General features: G+C 51.2%; 1 protein-coding gene across 1 annotated transcript; it reads left to right on the plus strand.

Annotated features, from left to right (window-relative positions):
- The first annotated feature begins 1,893 nt into the window (after window positions 1-1,893).
- On the plus strand, window positions 1,894-21,215 carry FHIP2B (FHF complex subunit HOOK interacting protein 2B). Its single transcript, XM_084767561.1, has 17 exons — window positions 1,894-3,199; window positions 10,011-10,089; window positions 12,887-13,059; window positions 14,113-14,217; window positions 14,309-14,431; window positions 15,482-15,721; window positions 15,813-16,009; window positions 16,275-16,383; window positions 16,591-16,667; window positions 17,104-17,293; window positions 17,810-17,955; window positions 18,087-18,215; window positions 18,347-18,437; window positions 18,558-18,701; window positions 19,037-19,177; window positions 19,366-19,466; window positions 19,627-21,215. The coding sequence occupies exons 1-17, from the start codon at window positions 3,155-3,157 to the stop codon at window positions 19,763-19,765; spliced, it is 2,229 nt and encodes a 742-aa protein (XP_084623687.1). The 5' UTR covers window positions 1,894-3,154; the 3' UTR covers window positions 19,766-21,215.
- The last annotated feature ends 1,893 nt before the right edge of the window (window positions 21,216-23,108 follow it).

Genomic DNA, 23,108 nt, shown 5'->3' on the forward strand with positions numbered 1-23,108 from the left:
CTGATCTGGCTTTTGCTTTCCAAGTGCTGGGATCACAGGCATAGACCACGTATTTGTAGGCTTTATTTGTCTTCCATAGCTCAAGCTGGCCTCCAACTCTCCTTGTATGTGAGGTTAGACATCTGATCCTTCTTGCCTCTGCCTCACAGGTGCTGGAATTACAAACATGCACCGACAGGCATGGTTTTTTTTAGTGCTGGGACTCGAACCCAGGCCCTTTTGCTTGCTAGGTGTGTGTGCCACCGGTTGAGCAACATCCCTGACCCACTTTTATTTCCTTATAAGCTCCCAGTTCTGAGTCAGAGGGGCAAGTGACATCAGGTTGAGAAAGCCATGGGGAGGGTTTCACATGAACTGGAGGGGGCGGAGGGACAGTACCCACAGTAACTTTCCTTTCTCTAGGACACAGGAGCAAGGGCTGGCTTAGACAGAGTGCTATTTGCCACTTCTCCAGGGACTCCGAGAGACAGAAACCCGTGTTTCACGGTTAGAGGGAACGTGAGAGGGAGGGTCACCTGAAATACACTGGCCTCCCCACGACCCCCAAGGTGCTTGTGCAGTGGGCAATCTGAACAGAAAGCGGTACCAGTAGGTGGTAAGCTGACTGCCCAGCCCTGGGCCGAGGAAGAAGCAGGAATGGAGGACAGGCGACTGAAGGAGGAGCGGGAGGGTCAGCTGGAGTCAGGGCAGGCGGTGGCGACTCTGGCTGCCTTGGCGAGGCCTCCTACCTGCAGCCGACACGGAGGGGGCTGAGTGTGCAGTTTATCTCGAAGATCAAAAAGAAGAAATGATGTGGGTGTATGAGGGGAGAGGACCAGCTGGCCAAAAAGTGAATAGATCAGAACCATTCAAATCCAAACACTGAGCTGGGCGGTGGCAGCGCACGCCTTTAATCCCAGGCAGAGGCAGGTGGATCGCCGTGAGTTCGAGGCCAGCCTGGTTTACAAAGTGAGTCCAGGACAGCCAAGGCTATACAGAGAAACCCTGTCTCAAAACAAACAAACAAACAAACAAACAAAAAACCCAAACACTGATTTTATTTGAACTGGATTTATAGCTGAAGACTGCCTTGAGTCACATCTTCCTCCTTCCACTCCTGAGTGCTGAGATGACAGCTATATGCTGTTACACCCAGTTTATTTGGTGCTGCGGAGCCAACCCAGGCTATGTGTATGCTAAGTAGGCAGTCTGCCTAGTGAGCTACAGTCCCAGTCCCTGAACAATGACTTTAAGTAAAAGTTGTCTTATGTCTACAGTGTTGTTTGCTCTCGAAACAAACCTGTGAGGCCAATAGGACAGATTGTTTCACTCCTTCCAACAAACGAGAGAACATTTTACCTGAAACCCAAAGCTACATAAAACCAATGAGTAGAAGATGTATGGAGGTAGGGCGGGCAGAGGCAGTTTCCTGCCTCGTTTTTTGTGTGGAGGGCCTTCAGGGGAGTAGTTACTGCTGGAGACGAAACCCAGGGTCTTGGGTAAGGTAAGCAAGTACTCTTCCACAGGGCTGCGCCTCCAGCTGCCCAGCCCTGGAGATTGATAGCAAGGCCTGGGCTGCCCACATGCTATCAGACATCCGTGGACTGTGCAGAGGTGTTCTCGTGTGGACCCTGTCTGTCCACTTGGAACTCACAGGCCACGGCAGAGAATGTCAAACTCACTGGTGACCAAGGGAAGCGCCATATGATCGGAATGGCTGGAAAGGTTCGTGGTGGGACACATTTCCACACTAAGAACCAAAGGTTCTGAAACTCTTGAGAGTTTAGAATCCTTCAAAGTGAGGCTCTTGGCCCCTAAAACAAAGCCTTGCGGAGAATCCTTCAGGCTTCCTACTCATAACACACAGGAAGATGTGTAAGCTGGGAACCTCATTCTAATGCTTTGGTTGGTTTGTTTTGTTTGTTTTTTGAAACAATTTCTCTGCGTAGCCTTGGCTGCCCTTGACTTACTTTGTAGATCAGGCTGGCCTTAAACTCACAGAGATCTGCCTGCCTCTGCCTCCTAGAATACTGGGATTACAGGCGTGTGCCATTTTCTTTTCTTTCTTTCTTTCCTTCTCCTTCTTCTTTTTTAGTGTTGGCTCTGCTAGAACTTGCTCTGTAGATCAGGCTGGCCTCGAATTTATAGAGGTCCCCCTGCCTCTGCCGGGATTAAAGGCATGTGACACCAAGGCCAGTTTATATGCCCAACTCTTTGTTTCTGAGGTCTTGTTGTTTCTGAGACTGGCTTGGAATTTACTATGTAGCCCAGGCTATCCTGAAGCTCACCATTTTTTTTTTTTTTTTAGATTTCAGCCTCGTAAGGGGTGAAATTATAGGCTTATGTTACTATGCTTGGCATTTGTTTGTCTATCTATCCAGCTATCTATCTATCTATCTATTGAGAATTGAACCAAGAGTCTCATGCAGCTCTTGTTTTTTTGTTTGTTTTAAGCTTTCATACCTCTGTCTCTTTCTGTCTCTCTGTGTATGTTGTGTGTGTATGTTGTGTGTGTATGTGTGGCACATGATCTCACTATCTCCTTGAACTCTTGGTACCACTGAGTGCTGGGATGGATTGCGGGTATGGTGCACTGAGGGCCTTTGCCTTCTTTCCCTCGAGTGTGGGGATGTGAGATGGATTTGGTAGAGACTTTTCCCCTCAATCCCTAATCGAACTGCAAACATTACCCAATGTCTTTTCCAAGAACCACTTAAAAATAACTAAACAGATGAAATTAATATTAACCATAACCTAACCCAATAGTCCTAACCCATTACATTTAAATGTGTTGTCAATATCAATAGGGAAGTTATCAAATCTCCCCACTATGGCTTCACCTTTTGAAGTGTCCTTGACACATCTTTTCAAGACCTGGACATTTTAAATGCAACACAGCCTTGTGTGACTAGGGCTACTGTTTTGGATAGGACTGTAAGGACATGAGGAATTGGGTGTTACTCAAAGGGACGTGGAAAGGGTAGGTCGGGGCGTCATCAACTCCCAGGGCGGGTTCCTTCAGGACCTGGCCAGCTCCAGGCTGAGAGCGCCCCCAGCCCTCCGGCAGGGGCGGGGTTCCAAGGCCGGGTCCCGCCTCCCGCCCTCTGGGCCGCCTCCTCCGCCACCGCCGCGCTGCCACCCGGAGCCGGGCCGCGAGCCGGGCCGGGCCGCCATCATGCTGAGCCGGCTCGGGGCACTGCTGCAGGAGGCCGTGGGGGCGGTGAGGCCGGGCCCCGGTCGGACCGGAGGGGCGGGCGCGGGCGGTGGGGGCAGGCGGGTGCGGGCTCCTTGGGCAGGGCCCCTCCCCTGGTTGCGACGCCGCTTCCGGGCCTCCGTCTTCGGGTCGCGGCCGCCCAGGAGCGCCTAGCTCCGGGATTCTCTCCAGACCGACCGGCTCCCTCGGGTCTTGTGCCCGGCTCTCCTGATCCTACGCCCTACTCTCGTGATCCTGAGCCACGCTCCCTTGATTCTGAGTCCCGATCCCTCGATCCTGCCTCCGCACCGCTTCCTGTTATGCTTCCCGTGCCCTACTCCCCTGATCCCTGCGCTCCGCAGTGCTTCTTGTTACCTTCCTGAGAGCTTCTGCTTGCTTTCTAACTCTTCTCTCCCCAAATGCTCCCTTGTCACCAGTCCTTTCTCCTGGATCTGCCCCACGTCTCCTCCTCAGCCCCTATCAGCCCTCCTTCCCGGTTCCTCTCGCTCCTCCATTCCTGCTCACCTGGGATTGTAAATAGCTTTCCCCTTACCCTCTTAGCTGCTAGAGAACTCCCAGGAGTTCTTGCACTGAGTTCCCTCTTTTTTTTAGAGTGGAGAGTTGTGGCCCTGAGTAATTAAGTCTCCAGGAAAGTGTTAGAGAGCTTTGCAGGGGTAGGTGGTCGCGGAAACCGGGAAGCCTCAGGCCACTGATCCAAACTGACCTTGAGTTAGAGAGGTCGGCCTGCCCGAGGGGCTTGCACGGAAGAATATTTTAGTTAGTTGTTTGTTTTTACAACTGTCAGTTTGTATTTGGGTCTTCTTTCTGGGAGCGTATGTGCCTCGCTTCCCACTTCATTCAGCCCCCTTGCAAGAAGGTATCTGGAAAGTTAATTATTTTTTCTCATTGTATGAGAACACACTCTATTTGTTTATTTAATTTATTTTTGTTTTTTGAGACAGGGTTTCTCTGTGTAGCCTTGGCTGTCCTGGACTTACTTTGTAGACCAGGCTGGCCTCGAATTCACAGTGATCCTCCTGCCTCTGCCTCCCAAGTGCTGGGATTAAAGGCGTGAGCCACCACACCCAGCTGAGAACACACTCTAATTGATGTGTTTAGTCTATCAAATTGTCTCTGGAGAAACAATCTTGGATTCGACTCCCCTTTTGTCCCCACATTCCCACCCCAGACATTATTGTTGGTTGTTTTTTGTTTTGTTTTGTTTTGTTTTGTTTGAGACAGAGTTTCTTTGTTGTAGCCCTGGCATTTAATGATTAATAAATTAAGAATATAAGGTATAAGGCACCAGATATTATGTTGTAGAGGAGTTTATTAAATGAGCATGGGAGGAGAAGGAAAGGGGTAGGGGTACAAGAGAGAAAGAGAAAGACAGAGACAGAGGAAGAGAGGGGAGAGAGGGAAAGAGCAAGAGGAGGGGTAGCCCTGGGCAGGGCCTTGACATCACAGGTAGACAGACTGAAGCAGAATGCTAACACTGGCTGTCTTCGAACTCACTCAGTAAAGCAGGCTGGCCTTGAACTCAGAGATCTGCCTGCCTGAGTGCCGGGGTTAAAGATGTGTGTGCCACGGCTATCATTTAAACCTGGTAAAGGAGCCTCCCCTCCCCTCCATCACTAACCTGCTTGGCTGTGAGGAGCAGGGCCTGGGATACCCGAAGGAAGAGTGAGAGTTTCCGAAATGACCTTTTCTTCCTGTCCCAAATAAAAAACAATCTGGTCTACAAGTGAGTCCAGGACAGCCAAGGCTACACAGAGAAACCCTGTCTTGAAAAATCAAAAAAGAAAAGGAAAAAAAAAGCAATCTGATAAACTAATTCATCCTTCTGGACACAGTCCTGAGTACAAGGAGGGTTGGAAGGGTAGTCAGCCCTAAGCTTCCTGGATCCTTACACTCTGAGTGCAGAAAGTTCAGGCACCAGGGGTTGAAGATGCAGGAATAGAGGGACATGGGTTCCAGCAGGTGACCTGCATACAGACCACATCCAGAAAGTGTGACTTAACACCTCTGTCTGGGCGTTAGGTCCTCCCTTGGACCACCAAGTCAAAAATGACCCACTCAGGCTGCTTGGGTAGGAATCCTCATGGCTCTTTCTAAACATACTGCTATCTTCTAGAGGAAGTTGTTCTGTGGTTTCTTTGGCCTGGTATCTAGTAGTAGGTTCATGAGTAGAGAGATCTTTGCCCTGCTGTCTCCTGTCCACCAGGTTTCGGTGGCTGCTCTGCCTTCCCTGGGTCTCCTTTTCTTACACGAATAGTCCTTTTCATGAAGTCTGGCACAAGGCTTTTTGGACCGTATAGATGGAATCCGAGGCTCGATAAGACCCTATCACAGAAACCCCGGTGAGGTCACTGGGGTGCTGGCTGAGGCTCCAAGGACTTTCCAGGACAAGAAAATATGGCAGGAGTATCTTTGGGAGCTTCCTGGGAGTTGGTAAAAGCCCTTCTGGGGTTGCCAGATAAAAAACACAGCCAAGTGTGGTAGCACACGCTTTTTTTTAGGGGTGGGGCACACGCCTTTAATCCCAGCATTTGAGGCAGAGGCCGAGGGATCCCTGTGAGTTCTAGGCCAGCCTGATCTACAAAGCAAGTCCAGGACAGCCAAGGCTACACAGAGAAACCTGGTCTCAAAACACAAAAGCAAAACAAAACAAAAAACACAGCCCTAAGCCAGACAGAGGTGGTACAGGTCTTTAATCCCAACACTTGGCAAATAGAGGCAGGCAGATCTCTGTGAGTTGGAGGCCAGCCTGTCTACAAAGCGAGTCCACGACAGCCAAGGCAACACAGAGAAACCCTGTGTCAAAAAACCCCAAAACAAAACACAGCCCTAAGCCAGGCGGTGGTGATACCCAACAGTTGGCAAACAGAGGCAGACAGATCTCTTGAGTTTGAGGCCAGCCTGGTCTACAGAGTAAGTTCCAGGACAGCTAGGGCTACACAGAGACTTTGATTTGATTTCTTTTGTTTTGTTTTGGTTTTTTTGGTTTTTCAAGACAGGGTTTCTCTGTGTGGCCTTGGCTGTCCTGGACTCACTTTGTAGACCAGGCTGGCCTCGAACTCACAGCGATCCTCCTGCCTCTGCCTCCTGAGTGCTGGGATTAAAGGTGTGTGCCACCACCACCCAGCCTTTTTTTTTTTTAAAGGCTTATTTATTTATTATTTATACAGTGCTCACCTGCAGTCCAGAAGAGGGCATCAGATCACATTATAGATGGCTGTGAGCCACCATGCAGTTGCTAGGAATTGAACTCAGGACCTTCTGAGGAGCAGTCAGTATGCTTAACCTTTGAGCCATTTCTCCAGCCCGAGACCTTGATTTAAAAAACCAAAAGACAGCCCTGGCTCTTGGGAAGCTCACAGTCTATATGATGAGTCAAGTCACTCCTTATGGATGGGATATCTTACTGTTGCATTTGTTTACCCCATGTATGTGGGGTGTGTGCCACAAGCATGCATATGGAGGTCAGGGGTCCTGGGAGTCAAACTCAGCAGCAAGGTCTTTAACATGAGCCATCTTTTTAGCCTGGGATGGATTATCTTGAAGGATTGTGGGAATTGCCTTTCTGGAAGAGTCACTGACCCTACATCTGTTTTGGGTTTTTTTTGTTGTTTTTTGTTTTTTGTTTTTTGTTTTTTAGGTTTTTTTTAGTTTTTTGGATAGAGGATCCCTCTTTGTAGTTCTCGCTGTCCCGGAACTTGCTTTGTAGACTTGGCTAGCCTTGAACTCACAGAGATCTTACTGCCTCTGCCTCCTGAGTACTGGGATTAAAGTCACCACACCTAGTGATGACTCACTTTGAAAGAGTCTACCGCCTGCAAGGAGGGTGGAGAATGTTCCAGAGTCTCTGATTTAGTTGTTCCTTACTTCTCTGTTGCCCTAGCCAGCTAAACATCTTCCTACCTTTGTCTTCTTTTCTGCACGACACTACCATATAGATCTTTCCAAAACCTTCCTTTGAAGGTGACACTGACCTTGCTGCCTTAAAAAACACAGCTCAGGCTTCTTGACTTGGCCTTGGAGACCACAAGCTCCTCCTGCCCTTTTCCCTAACGCACTCTGCCCAGATCTTTGTGCTGGGAACATCTTTGCACTACTGAAATTTGATCCAGTTGGAGTTTTTGTTCTTTGTCCTTGGAAGGTACCTATTAGTAGTCCCTCTTTTCTTAAGATTTATTATTATCATCACCATCATCGTCGTCATCATCATCACTATTACTGGTTTTTCAAGACAGGTTTCTCTGTGTAGCTTTGGTTCTCCTGCTTGCTTTGTAGACCAGGCTGGCCTTGAACTCATAGAGATCCACCTGTCTCTGCCTCTCCGAGTGCTGGATTACAGGTGTGCGCCACCACACCAGGCTTTAAGAATTATTTTTATTTTTACTTCGTGTGTATGCGTCGATGCCGCCTATGTTCGGGTGCCCATGGAAGCCGGAAGAGGGTGTTGGATCCCCAGCTGCTGGAGTTACAGACAACTGAGAAACATCTTAACATGAGTTCTGGGAACCAAGCTTCTGTCTTCACTGAGGCCCTAGAAGTGACTCCCTCCGGGAGCTGGAGAGAGGGCTCAGAGGTTAAGGGCACTGACTGCCTCTCCAGAGGTCCTGAGTTCAATTCCCAACGGCAACCACATGGTGGCTCACAACCATTGATAATGTGATCTGATGCCCTCTTCTGGCCTGCAGGTGTACATGCAGCAGAGCATTGTATTGATGATGAAAAAAAAATAATCTTTTTAAAAAAGAAGTGACTCCCTTTAAGAGATCCTTTTCCACTTCTACTTTCTCATAATTAGTGGTTTGGGGTGCTTTTTTTTTTCTTTTTCTTTTTTTTTCTTTTTTTTTTTTTGGTTTTTCGAGACAGGATTTCTATGTGTAGCCTTGGCTGTCCTGGACTTGCTTTTGTAGACCAGGTGGGCCTTGAACTCACAACGATCCCCCTGCCTCTGCCTCCCAAGTGCTGGGATTAAAGGCATGCACCACCACCGCCCGGCTTGGGGTGCACTCTTGCAGTCTTTTCTTGGTGGCAGCACATTCCTGGAAGCTTGGTTATTGTTGGATTACTTGTGGCATGTAGGATAGCCTCCTGCACCCAGAAGCCACTCACAGACATGTACCAAATGAGTGATTCTAGAAGATGCTCTTTTCTGTGGCACCATGAAAGGCTGAGCTAGGAAGCCGTGTGTGCAGGTGGGAGTCAGGGCCAAGGCTTTCAGACAGCTGCCCAATTGTCCACTGACCTCACTGAGGACTCTCAGGACCTAGACAAGGGTAAAGAAATGACGGACCCCAGGACATTGTGGACTGAGCAAAGACCTAGAGGGTAAACACCCATGGTAGGGGCTGCTGCCGCCTTTCTGTCCTGTTAACAGTTTTCTCCTTTCCTCAAAAAAAAAATTTTTTTTTTCAGAATTTCATATGAGTGCTGTATTTAGATCATTTCTACACCTTACCACCCCCCAACTTCTCCCATACCCCCAACTCCCTCTCACATTAATGACCTCTTCTGTAATTATTTTTGTTACACACACACACACACACACACACACACACACACACACACACACAACTTGCTGAGTCCATTTAGTGTTGCTCATATGCACACGTGTTTAGGGGCTGACTATTTGGTATTGGATAATCTGTCAAGGGGTTCATCCCTGGGGAAGACGGATTCTCCAGTCTTCAGCAGCCATTACCTGTCTGTAGCTTCTTCTCTAGGACTGGGGCCATCTGAATTTCCAGCCACCCCATCCATGTTGGCACGCCAACTCATGTTGTCATTGTTCAAGTCTTGACTAGGTGACCATATTGTTGAGACTTCATGAGTGTGGCTTCCCTGTCACTATCTTGCGGCAGATGTCCTGGTTGTCCAGCAAGTCCAGCCTTTCCACCCCCCACCCCCGCCACTTCATCACTGTTCCCTAAGCCTTAGGTGTAGGGATGTGTGTGGATGTATCAGTTAGAGCTAGGAACGCCACTATCAGCTGTTTTCTGCATTTTCTGTACAAAGAAAGAAGGTTGTTGTTGTTGTTGTTGTTTTTATTGTTATCAGGGCCGTTAGTCACCCTCAGTTCAGCTAGGGTGCCAAGAAGGAGAGAATACTTTTGGGGAGGGGGAGTTGAGGGGCTTGCAGAAAGCAATGTCAGAAGCCTCCAGGTGACAGAAGGAGGTGGGTAAGAGGGGTGCTGACTGTGGCCTGGGACAAAAGACAACAGCACTCTATTGTAAGGCATTTCCTTTAAAGGGTATAGAAGTGTTAACTGAGCTGGGTGTGATGGCACATGCCTTTAATCGCAGCAGCAGCAGCACTCTGGGAGCCAGAGGCAGGCTGGATCTGAGTTTGAGGCCAGGCTGGTCTGCAAAGTGAGTCCAGGACAACCAAGGCTACACAGAGAAACCCTGTCTCAAAAAACAAACAAAAAAAGAAGTGTTAACCGTCTGACTGAGTAGAGCCTGCCATAGCCTTGGATATGGGTTTTCCTAGATTCCAACAAAGGAACCCCTGTATTGTTTGCAGTCCCCCTCTTTAGCATGTACGGATTTCGGATTGTGCAGAAATACTTGTATGTGTTCCTCCTTCAACATGCTTACTTCTTGGGGACAGAGCCTTGTGGGCTGGGGAGTCTGTGATGCTGTGTCCTGGAGCAATGAGTGAATGAATCTTCCCTTTGAAAAGCTGGGAACAGAATGCTTTCTCTAGGACCTAGAACTCACCCAACTGGATGTTGACACAGGCACATGGGCTTCTGTTCCTGTGAGCGCTGGTACTAGTGGGCCCTTGGTTGGCCTTCCCACAAACACCGTGTCTACTCTCTCTGCAGCGGGAGCCCAGCATTGACCTGCTGCAGGCCTTTGTGGAGCACTGGAAAGGCATCACACACTACTATATCGAAAGCACAGGTAAGCCTGCTGACCCTAGGGAAGAGCTGGGAAGAGTGATCACAGGTGTCTAGGAAGGTTATGTCAGGGCTATGACATCAGGACATCTCTGGGCTGAGCCAGGGAGGATGGGAGCAAGACCCAGAGCCCTAGCCATTGCTGGTCTTCATGGTTAAATTGTTGGCCCCACTCGGACCTGTTTAGGAGAGGAGCTGTGTGACTTACGAGTGAGGACAAGGAGACTGGGGACCTCATAGGGCTGGCTCTGCATAGTAAAGGTGGCTCCACTTGCTTTAGTTTCCAGCTAGGTACAGCCCCTGGGCCTTCTGTCCCAAGTGACTATCACGAGGACTATTGGTTAAAGGCAATGCAGCAGGGTTTAGATATAGCTCAGTTGGTAGCGTGCTGGCCTAGCCTATAAGAGACCTTACATTGCATAAACCGGGCGATGGTGAATTCCTGTAATCGAGTGCTTAGGAGATGAGAGCAAGCGGATCAGAAGGTCAAGGTCACCCTGGGATACAGGAGACCTTGTCTTAGAGAGAGAGTTGGGGAGAGGAGAAAGATGTGCAATAAATTATTTTGCTGTAGCCAGGCAGTGGTGGCGCAGGCCTTTAATCCCAGCACTTGGGAGGCAGAGACAGGTAGATCAATGTGAGTTCGAGGCCAGCCTGGTCTATAAAGTGAATCCAGGACAGCCAAGGCTACACAGAAACCCTGTCTCAAAAAACAAAAACAAAAAAGACAAAAAAAAAAATTTATTTTGCATGAACCTTAAGAAGTGGAACATGATGTGTGGGTCCCTTTTCTCCTAGCTGACATCTCTAAGGGTCAAAGCATTCATATGTGTTAACCCACCATAATGACTCAGCGAGGGTCAGAATCTGATTGGGTGCTTTGTAGGCTGTAAGCCTGGTTGCCAGGTAACCAGATCCTATATCCCTTAGCTTTCCATTTCCTTGAGTTCAGACTATGTCTGGGCTTTCTTTCTGGCTTGAACCAGACCATGGAATTAAAATGGCCTTTGAGCCCTCTGGGGGAGCCTTGGTGGGTGGAGGTTGGGGGGGCTGGGGCGGGCCTCTGTTAGACCAGGCTTCCTTCAGTCTTGGCAGGTGGGCCATTTGTGTTAAAGGAGATAACTGTGCTGTCTGTTGAGCAGCAATTCTGGTCTCTCCCTACTCCTTTCTAGTTTCCTGTCTTTCTTTCTTTCTTTCTTTCTTTTTTTTTAAGATTTATTTATTTAATACACAGTGTTTTGCCTGCATGTACACCAGAAGAGGACACCAGATCTCATTACAGATGGTTGTGAGCCACCATGTGGTTGCTGGGAATTGAACTCAGGACCTTCGGAAGAGTAGTCAGTGCCCTTAACCTCTGAGCCATCTCTTCAGCGCCCTAGTTTCCCATCTTTCAACTGTGACATACATAAATGTCTCTAGATACTGACATGTTTTGGGATGGGAGAAGAATTTCTTCCCACTTGGGAGCCCCTCTTTTATACTAAATCATATGCTATATCTCTCTGTGTATTGGGGATTGATTGAACCTAGGGCAGGCCTCCCCACCTCCATGCCCCACTGAGCGACATCCCTTGGCTCTTTTTGCTTTGAAACAAGATCTCGCTTATGTTGCCTAGGCTGGCCTTGAACGCACTCACTCTGTGGCCCAGCCAGGCCTTGAACTTGCAATACCCCTGCCTCACCAGCCTCCTGAGAAGCTGAGATTACAAGTGTATGCCACCAAACCCAGCCTAAAGCTAAGAGTCCTCCATCTCACCTGGGCCCTTTCTCTGCATCTAGGCCTTTAGTTTCCAGAATGATCTCTAGACCAGAGTTACAGGGAGAAGGTGAAGCAAGCTGCCTTGCTCAACAGCCTATGCCTTAAAGGAAAGCTAGGGGGTGCTCCAAGGCCAGAGGGAAACTGTTCTCTACTGAGGTGCATCACCCTCCTGACTGACAGATTGGCTGTGCTTTCCTCTGATTTCCCTGAGTAGAAGAGGGGCCAGGGCCAGGCCCTAGAAGCTGCTAGGGAGGAAACTGCTGAAAAGTAGCCTGGACAGACTCCATAACTGCTCACTACGCCTGGGATAGACAGGCCGCTCTCAAAACATCTCCTTCTATGGACCTATGTCCTCCTTTTGGTCCCATGAGGGGTCCCTAGTAGGGAATGTTGCTGCACACATGACACACTGAGGCAAGCACACACTCTCAGTCAGCAGGCTGTATCCTTGACCTAATCCCCTGCCACCTTGCCTTTTTTTTAAAAATAATTTATTCAGATTACATCCTGATTGTAATCCCCTCACTTGTGTCTTCCTATTCCTACCCTCCCTGCCTCTTCCTCCCTACTCCCCTCCCCTAGACCTCTGACATGTGGGGTCTTCCTCCTCTTGCCCCATTGCCAAGGGGCAGTGATCAAATCGCAGGCACCCGAGTTCTTGTCAGAGGCAGTCCCCACCCCTTCCCCACGTGGAGCCACTTTGTCTTTTTATTTATTTATTTATTTATTTATTTTTATTTTATTTTATTTGCATTGGTTGATGTTATTAGATCCCTTGGAACTGGAATTACAGACAGTTATGAGCTGCCGTGTGGGTGCTGGGAATTGAACCTGGATCCTTTGGAAAGCAGACAGTTCTCTTAACCAGTGAGCCATCTCTCCAGCCCCACACTTTGTCTTTTTAAATATACAAGCATCAGCTGTAAACTTTCATTTCCTGGTGGCGCTCAGCCCATTAAGGCGAGACTTCCTCCTGGGCTGGTCCTGAGAGGGTCTAATGTGCTTCATGCCACCTACCCTTGTCCTTGACCTCGATTAGATGAAAACACGCCAGTCAAGAAAACGGATATTCCCTGGCGGCTGAAGCAAATGCTGGACATCCTGGTGTATGAGGAGAAGCAGCAGGCGTCCTCTGGGGAGGCTGGACCCTGCCTGGAATACCTGCTACAGCACAAGATCCTGGAGACCCTGTGCACTCTGGGCAAAGCGGAGGTGGGCATGCTCCTGGGGCATCTGGAAACTTCCACCTCAGTCAAACCTTTTAATTCCATGCTTTTTGACCTGTGCCCCTCTGTCTTGAGGGAGCAAGTATTACCACTGTTACTTAGAATACATCATTACCCCATCACTCAGCAGAGAGGGACCTGCCATTTGCTGGCCTCTATTCCAGGTGCTGGGGACTGAGGGACAGGATAGTCACACACAGTGGGTCCTTGCAATCCCAGACAGTTGGTCCCAGGATCCTGCTACCCCTCCCCTCAGATCCAAAACTATGAGTGTTCAAGTCCCTTATATAAAATGGACCTGGGGGCCAGCAAGATGGTGCAGTGGGTGAATGCATTTGTCACCCTGCCTGACAACTTGAATTCAGTTCCTGGGATCCACTCTAAATTGTCCTTTGACCTCCTCATGTACAATGAGGTACATGTGTGTGTATGCGCGCACACACACACATAAATAAAAATTTAAATAGGGCCCAGAAGGAAAGAGAGAGGGAGGGAGACAGAGAGAGAGAGAGAGAGAGAGAGAGAGAGAGAGAGAGAGAGAGAGAGAGATGTTGGATAGATGGTGAATAACAGAAAGATAGGTTCCCGGAACCAGGATCCCACAAATACCTATGGGTGACTGTGTTTGTAGATAACCTCCACACACTCTCCTGTACCTTTAAATAATTTCTAGGCTGCTTATAACTAATAAATGTAAGTACTATAAAACTCACAGCACTACAATAATTAGGTAATAAGAAAAAGGTCTGTACATGTTTCTGAATAGTTTTGGTCTGAGGCTGATGAAACCCACAGTTACAAAACCAGTAGATACAGATGCAATACTGCGTTCACTAACGCCCCAGTCATGAAAGGTACTGATCCAGGAAAGGGGGCTTGGTGAGGGGTAACAGGGCGGGGGGGGGGGGTGAAAGAAGAACTGCTGGGTGGAAGGAAAGAGGCCTGGCAGGGAAGAGGGCCACTGAGCCCCGTGGCTCTGGAGAGCAGTGTTTCAGACTGAGGGCTGAGGCCTCACCTGTGACAGAATGCTCCGTCTCAGTACCCCCCAGGCATGCGACAACAGGTGTTCCAGTTCTTCAGCAAGGTCCTGGCCCAGGTGCAGCACCCACTACTGCACTACCTGAATGTCCACAGGCCCGTGCAGGTGAGGACCAAGGACACAGGGTGTCTGAGGCTAGGGCTTTCCCTTCCCTAACACCCCACTCCCCTGGGGTTCTGTCCTGTTCCTCTTTCAGAAACTTCTCCGACTTGGAGGGACGGTCCCTGGATCCCTCACGGAAAAGGAAGAAGTTCAGTTCACCAGCGTCCTCTGTTCTAAGATACAGCAGGACCCAGAGCTGCTGGCCTATATCTTGGAAGTAGGTGCTTCTGTGGGGACCTGGCTGTGGGGCAGAACCCTTGAGGCAAGCACTGGTGACTCCGCTGAGGAAGCAGCAGGACACGGTGCCCCCAAGCACTCTACAATGAGGCTCATTTTTTTTTTAAGATTTATTTATTATTTATACAGTATTCTGCCCACATGTGCACCTGCCCGCCACAAGAAGGCACTGAATCTCATTACGGATGGTTGTGAGCCACTATGTGGTTGCTGGGAATTGAACCTGGGACCTTTGAAAGAGCAGATGGTGCTCTTAACCTCTGAGCCATCTCTCCAGCCCAAAGCTCATTTTTAAAAACCCACTCTGCATTCTTTTAGTGCAGTCTGGAATTTTTTTGGGGGGGTGGGGTAGGAGGTGTGTCATAGAGCCCAGGCTGGCTACAAATCCACTGTGTAGTCAAGGGTGACCATGAACTTTTGATCTTCTGCCTCTCTCTCACTAGTGTTTAGTTGTAGGCATGTACACTCTGCCCAGTTTATGGGGTGGTAAGGATGGAATCCAGAGTGTCACATGTTCTGGGAAAGCGCTATACCAACTAAGCCATATTCCTAGCCCCTGGTGTATGTGTGTGTGTGTGTGTGTATGCATGAGTACACGTGCATTTAGGTCACAGTGCGCTCTAGAGTCAGTTCTCTCCTTCCACGTTCACATGGGTTTGGGGGGTTTTACTCAGGTCTCTAAGTCTCCTATAGCAAATACTTTCACTCAATGAGCTAATTATTTGGTTTGACTCTTTTGGCTTTTTGAGACAGACTCTCACTACATATCCCAGGTTTGCCTCAATCTTACCATCCTCCTGCCTCAGTCTCCCAAGTTGTGGAAATACAGTATATACTACAATGCCTGGCAAGACACACAGGGGGGGAAACTCTGTAGTCCAGGCTGGCCTTGAACTCGTGCTCCTCCACTAAGATTATAGGAGTGCTCCCCCACACCTGGCTCTCAACCCTGCACTCTCAAGGAAGTGATGCAGGATGGAGCGATCGCCTTTCTGACCTTGACCTTGGCCTCACCCTACCTTCTTTGCAGGGTAAAAAGATTATAGGTAAGAAGAAGACAATCCAAGAGTCTACAGTTAAGGATGTAGCTGGCTACAGGGACAAGGATTGTCCCCGCGGCAATGCTCCTGGTGGGGATCCTGGACTGCATAGGGAGCATGGTGGTGTCCCAGCCTTGAACATCCACCTGCCTGCGGAGACCGAAGGGCCAGAAAATGGGCCTGGGGAAAGCAATCTCATCACCTCCCTGCTCGGGCTGTGCAAGAGCAAGGTGTGGCCGCAGAGGTGGCAGGGGTAGGGTGGCAGGAGTGGGGAAGGGTGAGGAGAATAACGGACTCAGACATCCTCTCCCCGTTCCCTAGAAGAGTCGGGTGGCCCTGAAGGCGCAGGAGAACATCCTGCTGCTGGTAAGCGTGGCGTCACCAGCAGCTGCCACCTACCTGACACAAAGCACCTCCTGTTGTGTGGGGATAGCTGGGCACCTCTGCCAACTATACCGGTCCATGCCTGCCTGCCTTGACCCAGCAGACATTGCCACGTTAGAGGGCATCAGCTGGAGGTGGGTTCCTGGCCTGGAAATATCTTCAGGGGCTGGTAGTTACGTAGACTAGGCAGCCTTGCTAGCTATCTTCTTCCTGGGGGGTAGGGGTGAGAGGGGGAAGCGACCGGTCCCCGGGCCCTTCCCAGCCTCCCAGGAACACCTCTTCTGCAACGTGAGCACAGCAGCAGAGGTTCTAGGTGGAGTGGGGGCCTCTCAGCTATCCTTCAGAAAGGCCCTGAAGGTTTTTGCTCATCTTCTGGATTCCCGATTCCCTTTCTCTTAGGTTACCCAGTGCCCCGTCTGATGAGGCCTCTTTCCCTGGAAAGGAGGCTCTGGCTGCCTTCCTGGGCTGGTTTGACTACTGTGACCACCTGATCACAGAGGCACACACGGTGAGTGGGGGCGGGTGTGACCAGGGTGCTTGCCTAACTCCACTAGGTGTCTCAGTGATGGAGGGGAGCCGGTGCATGGTGACTTGGGGCCAGATGGCAGCTGGGCTCTGGTTAGCCAGTATTTGGGGGCTGCACGAGGACACATGATTTTGGGGGGCGTAAATGTGATGGGGTGTGAGTCCAGGAGACATGCCCTCTGGCTCCTAGGTGGTTGCGGATGCCTTGGCAAAGGCTGTGGCTGAGAAGCTGTTTGTAGAGACCCTGCAGCCCCAGCTCCTGCATGTGTAAGTGTCTGTAAAATCCCTTGTCCATGCTCTGGTCTGTGTCTGGTCAGGCTACCAAGCCTCTTGCCATAACAGAGGCCAGGGACCTACTGTTAATAATGCCAGGTCTAGCCAGGCATGGTGGGGCACACCTGTAATCCCAGCACTCAGGAGGCAGAGGCAGGCAGATCTCTGTTAGTTCGAGGCCAACCTGGCCTACAAAGTGAGTCCAGGGCAGCCAGGGCTACACAGAGAAACCCTGTCTCAAAGAACCAAAAATGTTGCCAGGTCTAACACGCACATGGCTCTAAGCCCCATTGGCTGAAACACAGCCTCCCACTTGTAACTGTAGCACCTCATGAGGGATGGGGAGGTTAGCCACCAATGGAAAGAAAACGGGGAAGGTTCTGCTTTCCCCCTGACCCTCCTCTCCTCTCCTCTCTCCCTCTCCCTACAGGTCGGAGCGGAGCATCCTGGCCTCCACTGCCCTCCTGACAGCCTTGCTGCGACAGCTGCGCTCCCCTGCCCTGCTGCAGGAGGCCGTGACCTTCCTCCTGGGCACTGACCGGCAGCCTGCAGCCACAGAGGACAGCCCCCAAACTCTGGGCACACACCTCATCATGCACTGTGACCATCTCTCTGATGAGGTAAGGCAGGAGGGGCCTTCATCTCAGTTTGCTCCACAGCCGCCACAGGGCTGCCTCAGTTGGCCCAGGTAGCTCAGCCTCAGGCTTCAAGCCAAAGCAGTGATTGACAGCCACGCTGTCTTTGTCATGGCTTTCTGGTGTTTGGCGAACTGCTCTATGCACCTATTTTTTCTAATACAGAAACTGAGGCACAGAGAAGTCAGTGAGTTTGCCTGAGATGGCATATCAAATGAGAAACGGGACACTTCCTTTAGCCCCTAACCAACAAGGGAGAGGTGCCGGGTAGCCAGGAGGAGCCTGGCAGTGGCAGCACACGCCTTTAATCCCAGCACCCAGGAGATAGAGGCCACCCTGGTCTACAGAACAAGTTCCAGCCAGGGCTACACAGAGAAACCCTGTGTCGAAAAACAGAGAGAGAGAGAGGAGGAGAGGGAGGAGAGAGATAGAAGAGAGAGGAGAGAGAGGTGCGCCAGGAGGGTTGACAGGAGGGTCCCCCACTGCTCTCTTGCACTCTAGATCAGCATTGCCACCCTGCGGCTATTTGAGGAACTGCTGCAGAAGCCCCATGAGCAAGTCATCCGCAGTCTGGTCCTGCAAAACCTGGAGGGCCGCCTGTATGTGGCCCGGGGCTCGCCAGAGCCGGAGAGCTATGAGGATACCCTGTAAGTGACACAGAGAGGGGTGCGTGGTGCCACCCGCAGCACAGCACACCCATGCACACCCACTCATCCCTCTGTTCATCCGTGTGTGCGTGCGTGCATGCGTGCGTGCGTGCGTGTCTCCCTGCCTGCAGGGATCTGGAGGAAGACCCCTACTTCACCGATGGCTTCCTCGATGCTGGCCTTCAGCCCTCCACAAAGCCTGCCCCGGCTCCTGCCACCAGCTCGGATGGCAAAACAGCAGTGACGGAGATCGTTAACAGGTGGGGAGAAGGTTAGGCAAGCGGAGTCGCCTGAATTCTGTGCTGGTTTTGGGGGGGGGGGACCCTGTGAACCACAGAGAGTGGGGGCAGACCTGGGGAGGCACCTCCACACCTAGGCCCCTGTCTCTTAGCTTCCTTTGCCTGGTCCCTGAGGAAGCCAAGACATCAGCCTTCCTGGAGGAGAACGGATATGACACATATGTTCATGATGCCTATGGCTTGGTGAGTGAAGGTTCTGTGGCTCCCCTTCTCTGCTGGGCCCCTTTATGTCCCGCTGACACGAGCCTTTACCCCATGCCATTTTTAATGGGGTTCCTCAACCCTTCTTTCCCTCTGCTTCAGTTCCAGGAATGCAGCTCCCGTGTGGCCCCCTGGGGTTGGCCTCTGAGCCCAGCACCCTTGGACTCTCATGAGCCTGAAAGGCCTTTCTTTGAGGGCCGCTTCCTCCAAGTGCTCTTTGATCGCATGGCCCGGATTTTGGATCAGGTAGCTGCAAAGACTGTGCCTAGGGAGAGCGCCAGGCTGGGCCTTGTACCTTTCAGGGGAGTAGGGCTTGGTGGCCACAGTGGACCCCTCTTGGGTTCCTTAGCTCCACGGCCCCTTTACCTTTCCCCCAGGCGGGCAGCCCTGTCTCGCCTGTTCTCCACACGCCCTAACATGCTCTGGCCCTCAGCCCCAGGGAATCCATGACATAGCCACATCACGTGAGTCTCCCACCCCCACATGCATTCACACCAGCCAGGCGCCTTCTTGCTTGGGGAGTGCAAAAATGCTCACCGCCCCTTGCCAACACTCAATGTTGTCCATCTTGTTCCCTACAGCCATACAGCCTGAACCTACAAGTGACCTCAGTCCTGTCCCGGCTCGCCCTGTTCCCCCACCCCCATATCCACGAGTACCTTCTGGATCCCTACATCAGCCTGGCCCCTGGCTGTAGGAGCCTGTTCTCTGTGCTTGTCAGGGTAAGGCCGAGGGCGTGACAGGAAGGAACAGAGCCGGGCGAGGGGTGGGAATGGAGTCGGCACCCTTTACAAGAGTCAGGAACAGCACAGGTTTTCCAATCCCATCTCCCACCTCCTATGGGATGGCAGAGCCGGTGGCAGCTGTGGGGCGTTGTCAAGTTCTCATCTTAGTCCTTTCTGGACCCTAGGTGATTGGGGACTTAATGCAAAGAATTCAGAGGGTACCCCAGTTTCCGGGCAAGCTGCTTCTGGTGCGCAAGCAACTGATGGGCCAGATTCCGGAAGAGCAGTAAGTAGCCAAGGGAGGTGGGGTGCCCAGGGTCGGGAAGGCAGCACTGAGGACTCTGTCCTGTGTCGAGCCTTGTGGACATGGGCTGTCATGTTGTAAGTACACATGCAGACACCCTCCCCCCGCCCCACCCCCACCCCCCGCCACTGTCTCTCCACAGTCTGGACCATCAGACCCTACTCCAGGGCGTGGTAGTATTAGAAGAATTCTGCAAGGAACTGGCCGCCATTGCCTTTGTCAAGTTCCCCCCACATGGTCCTTACCTGAACTTGTCTCCACCCCCGGAAGGGCAAGTCTGAGCCAGGAGCATGGAGGGCGGGCGGAAGACTCCTGCCTGTACTTCTGCCCACGAGAGCGGAGCGGCCTCCTGCTTGGCCATGCTGCCATTCTGTCCTCCATGCTGGGGACTTTGGCTGCAGGCTGTCTCGCCTGCTGACCACATGAGCTGAGGTTTCAGGGAGGTGCCGGCTTCTAAGGCAGTGGTATTCTCGAGGGGGCCCTCTTTGGAGCAGCTGGAGGATGGTCAGTGTGCACCTAGGCCCTGCCCTGCATGTGTTGTGTGACTACCCCTGCTATACGGTGACCGGGGCCACAACATGAGACAACTCCAGGGCCATGGGAAACGAACTGCTGCTGCCTTGGACACTGGCTAGGAATCCAGTCCAGAGAGATGAGGGGCGAGAACTGTCTGTCGTGTTAGGTGTCGTGGAAGCTGCTGAGACTTGGCAGGGTCTTCCATGGCTCCTTATGGTGTGAGCAGCAGTGAAGAAGAGAAGGGGACACAGGAGGCCCCCTCTTCCTGCTCTGCCCTCCTGGAGACTGTTGCAAAATTCCCAACTGCCTCATGGCAGATGCCCAAAGCATGCTCCTCGCCCAAGCGGGGGCAGCTGCTAACAAGAGCCTTGGCGCAGCTGCAGCCTGGGCAGGCGAGAGCCTTGGAGCTGGGTGCCAGGCTCCAGTTCCAGCTGGTTCCTCTCTGGCGCCTTCTAAACCGGTCTCAGCAAGTCCACAACACCTGGGCAGAGAGGTCATTGACCAAGGCTGGTGGGTCTCGGCCTCAGAATCCTGCCCAGCGCCCAAGGATCCCATTGGAACGCAATCCCGGGGAGCACAGGAACTCAAGGTACAGCTGGGATAGGGCACCCCAGCTCCGGACCGTGAAGCCTAGTAAGGAGGGGCTTGAGATAGCGCTGGTATTGTTCCTCCTGTGTCCTCCGTGGCTGGGGCTGCCACCCCACCCGGCCCGAATCTGTCTCAACCTGCAAGAACACACGGGCGGCGCCAGGCATTACCTCACAACAGGCCCGCAGTTGTTGGCTTCGCTCCTGGGCAAGGAGGAGCAGGCCAGAGCCCCTTTCGCTTCCTTTTCCTGCCCATGCCGCCGCTCGAAGCCGGGCACAGGTTGCCAGGAGGGTGACATGAAAGAGGAGGGAACTCCATGACCTCTACCTCTCCCGCATTCCTCCCAGCGGGGGAGGACTTCTCTGCTGCTCCGCAGAACATCATGCACTCCTGCGTGTGTGAGAGCCGTGTGTGTGTGTGTGTGTGTGTGTGTGTGTGTGTGTGTGTGTGTGTGTGTTCACCAAAGCATATGGGTGCTGGTGTGGGGACAGGAGCAGATCTTGGAGTGGGTCTACAGTCTGAGATACTTACACGTTCGAGGGGCTGGGCAGTACTCAATGCACTTTGGCATTTGCATGGTGTCTTCGCAACAGCACAGCAATAAACAGTGTGATTGTGTGGACACGCTGACTGTTCCTGGCCTACTTTTCTTTTTCCCAGCGTTTTTTCTGCCACTTTGAGCCCATCTTTCACCCCAAGGGAGACAAACTAAATTCCTTTTCCAGAACTGGGGGAGAGAGGTGGGAGGTAGTCTGAGTTCTGACTTCGCAACATTGTTTCAATTCTGCTCACCTTCTGCTGAATCTTCCACCTTAGAGTCACCACGAGTGGTCAGGCAGTGTGGCACCTCATCTTGTGTCCTGCTGTGTGCTGTGTGACTATGCTATGCATAACACTTGGGATTGACCAAAACTTGCCCATGGATGGTTGGAGAGGGGATCTGAAGGTATAATTTAGAGTAAGATCCCCTGATATCCCCTGATTTAGCTGAGCAGTAGTGGCACACACTTTTAATCCTAGCTCTTGGGAGGCAGAGGCAGGCAGATCTCTGAGTTCCAGGACAGCCTGGGCTACACAGAAAAACCTTGTCTCAAAATACAAACATACAAAATAGAAAATTACAAAAAATACAAAAACAAACAAAAGAGCTTACTTAGCATGTGTAAGGCTCTTGGATTCAATCCTTAACACTGTTCTTTATACTTGAATAGTGGGGTGGGTTTTTTTTGTGTTTTTGTTTTGTTTTGTTTGAGAAAGGGCCGTGCTATATACCCAGGCTGGCTTTGACCTGGATAGATCCGTTTGCCTCAGCCTTCTGAGTGCTGGAGGTACAGGCATGTACCTTGAAGCCCAACTCCAAGCTTTGTTTTAAAAGGGGGGGGAGGGGGAGAACAGCATGGGATGGGTATTCTGAGTCGGCAAGAGTACCCAGAGGCCAGACAATCGAGAAGCTGGTCCTCAGCAGGGCTCCTGCATCCTAGAACAACCTGGAGAGTGGGTTAATAGCTAACATACTCTTCTTGCAGAGGATTTAAGGTTGGTTCCCAGCACCAATGTTGGGCAGCTTTCAACTGCCTGTGACTCCAGCTCCAGGGGATCTGAGGCATCTAGCCTCTGAGGGCACCTACACCACACATAGAAACACACATATATAATTAAAAACCATTAAAAGGCATTTTTTTTTAATTTGGTTTTTTTGAGACAGGGTTTCTCTATGTAGCCTTGGCTGTCCTGGACTCACTTTTGTAGACCAGGCTGGCCTCAAACTCAAAGAGATCCACCTGCCTCTGCCTCCTGAGTGCTGGGACTAAAGGCCTGAGCCACCATGCCAGATCGATAATACTCTAGGCTTCTTTTTGGGGTACCAGTGCCAAGCTGAGGAGGTGGCTTGAAGGGTGAGAGCAACTGCTCATGAAGACATGAGTTTGAATTCCCAGCACCTGGGTTTAAAAATCACCCAGGTTTTTTTAAAAAGTGAGGTGTGACTGCACACACAGCTGAAACCGTAGCACTTTGGGTAAAGGCGACAGGTGTGCTGAGGCTTGCTGGCTGCCAGTCTAGCGCCAGGTTTAGTGAGCAACCCCCATCTCAAGGGAGGAAGATGGAAAGTGATTTGAGCAGAACGCCCAGCATCTCCCTCTAGCTTCTGCACGTGTGCATGGATGGACACACAGATAAAATGCCAGCGCCCAGCTGGTTTCAGCAGCTTAGTACAGTGGGCAGACGGAACTGAGATGGCTCTGAGTGATAGCAATGTGTACCTGGGATTGAAAATGCCCAGGCTAAGCCGGGCGTGGTGGCGCATGCCTTTAATCCCAGCACGTGGGAGGCAGAGGCTGGTGGATCGCTGTGAGTTCGAAGCCAGCCTGGTCTACAAAGTGAGTCCAGGACAGTCAAGGCTACACAGAGAAACTCTGTCTCGAAAAACCAAAAAAAAAAGAAAAAAAAAAAGAAAAAAAAAGAAAACTCCCAGGCTAAAGAGTGGGAGTGGATGTCACTGCCCTTCTCTCTGTGTGTGTT

Source organism: Acomys minous (genome assembly GCF_964271855.1).
Source record: "Acomys minous genome assembly, chromosome: 18".
In the NCBI taxonomy this organism is placed as follows: Eukaryota; Metazoa; Chordata; class Mammalia; order Rodentia; family Muridae; genus Acomys; species Acomys minous.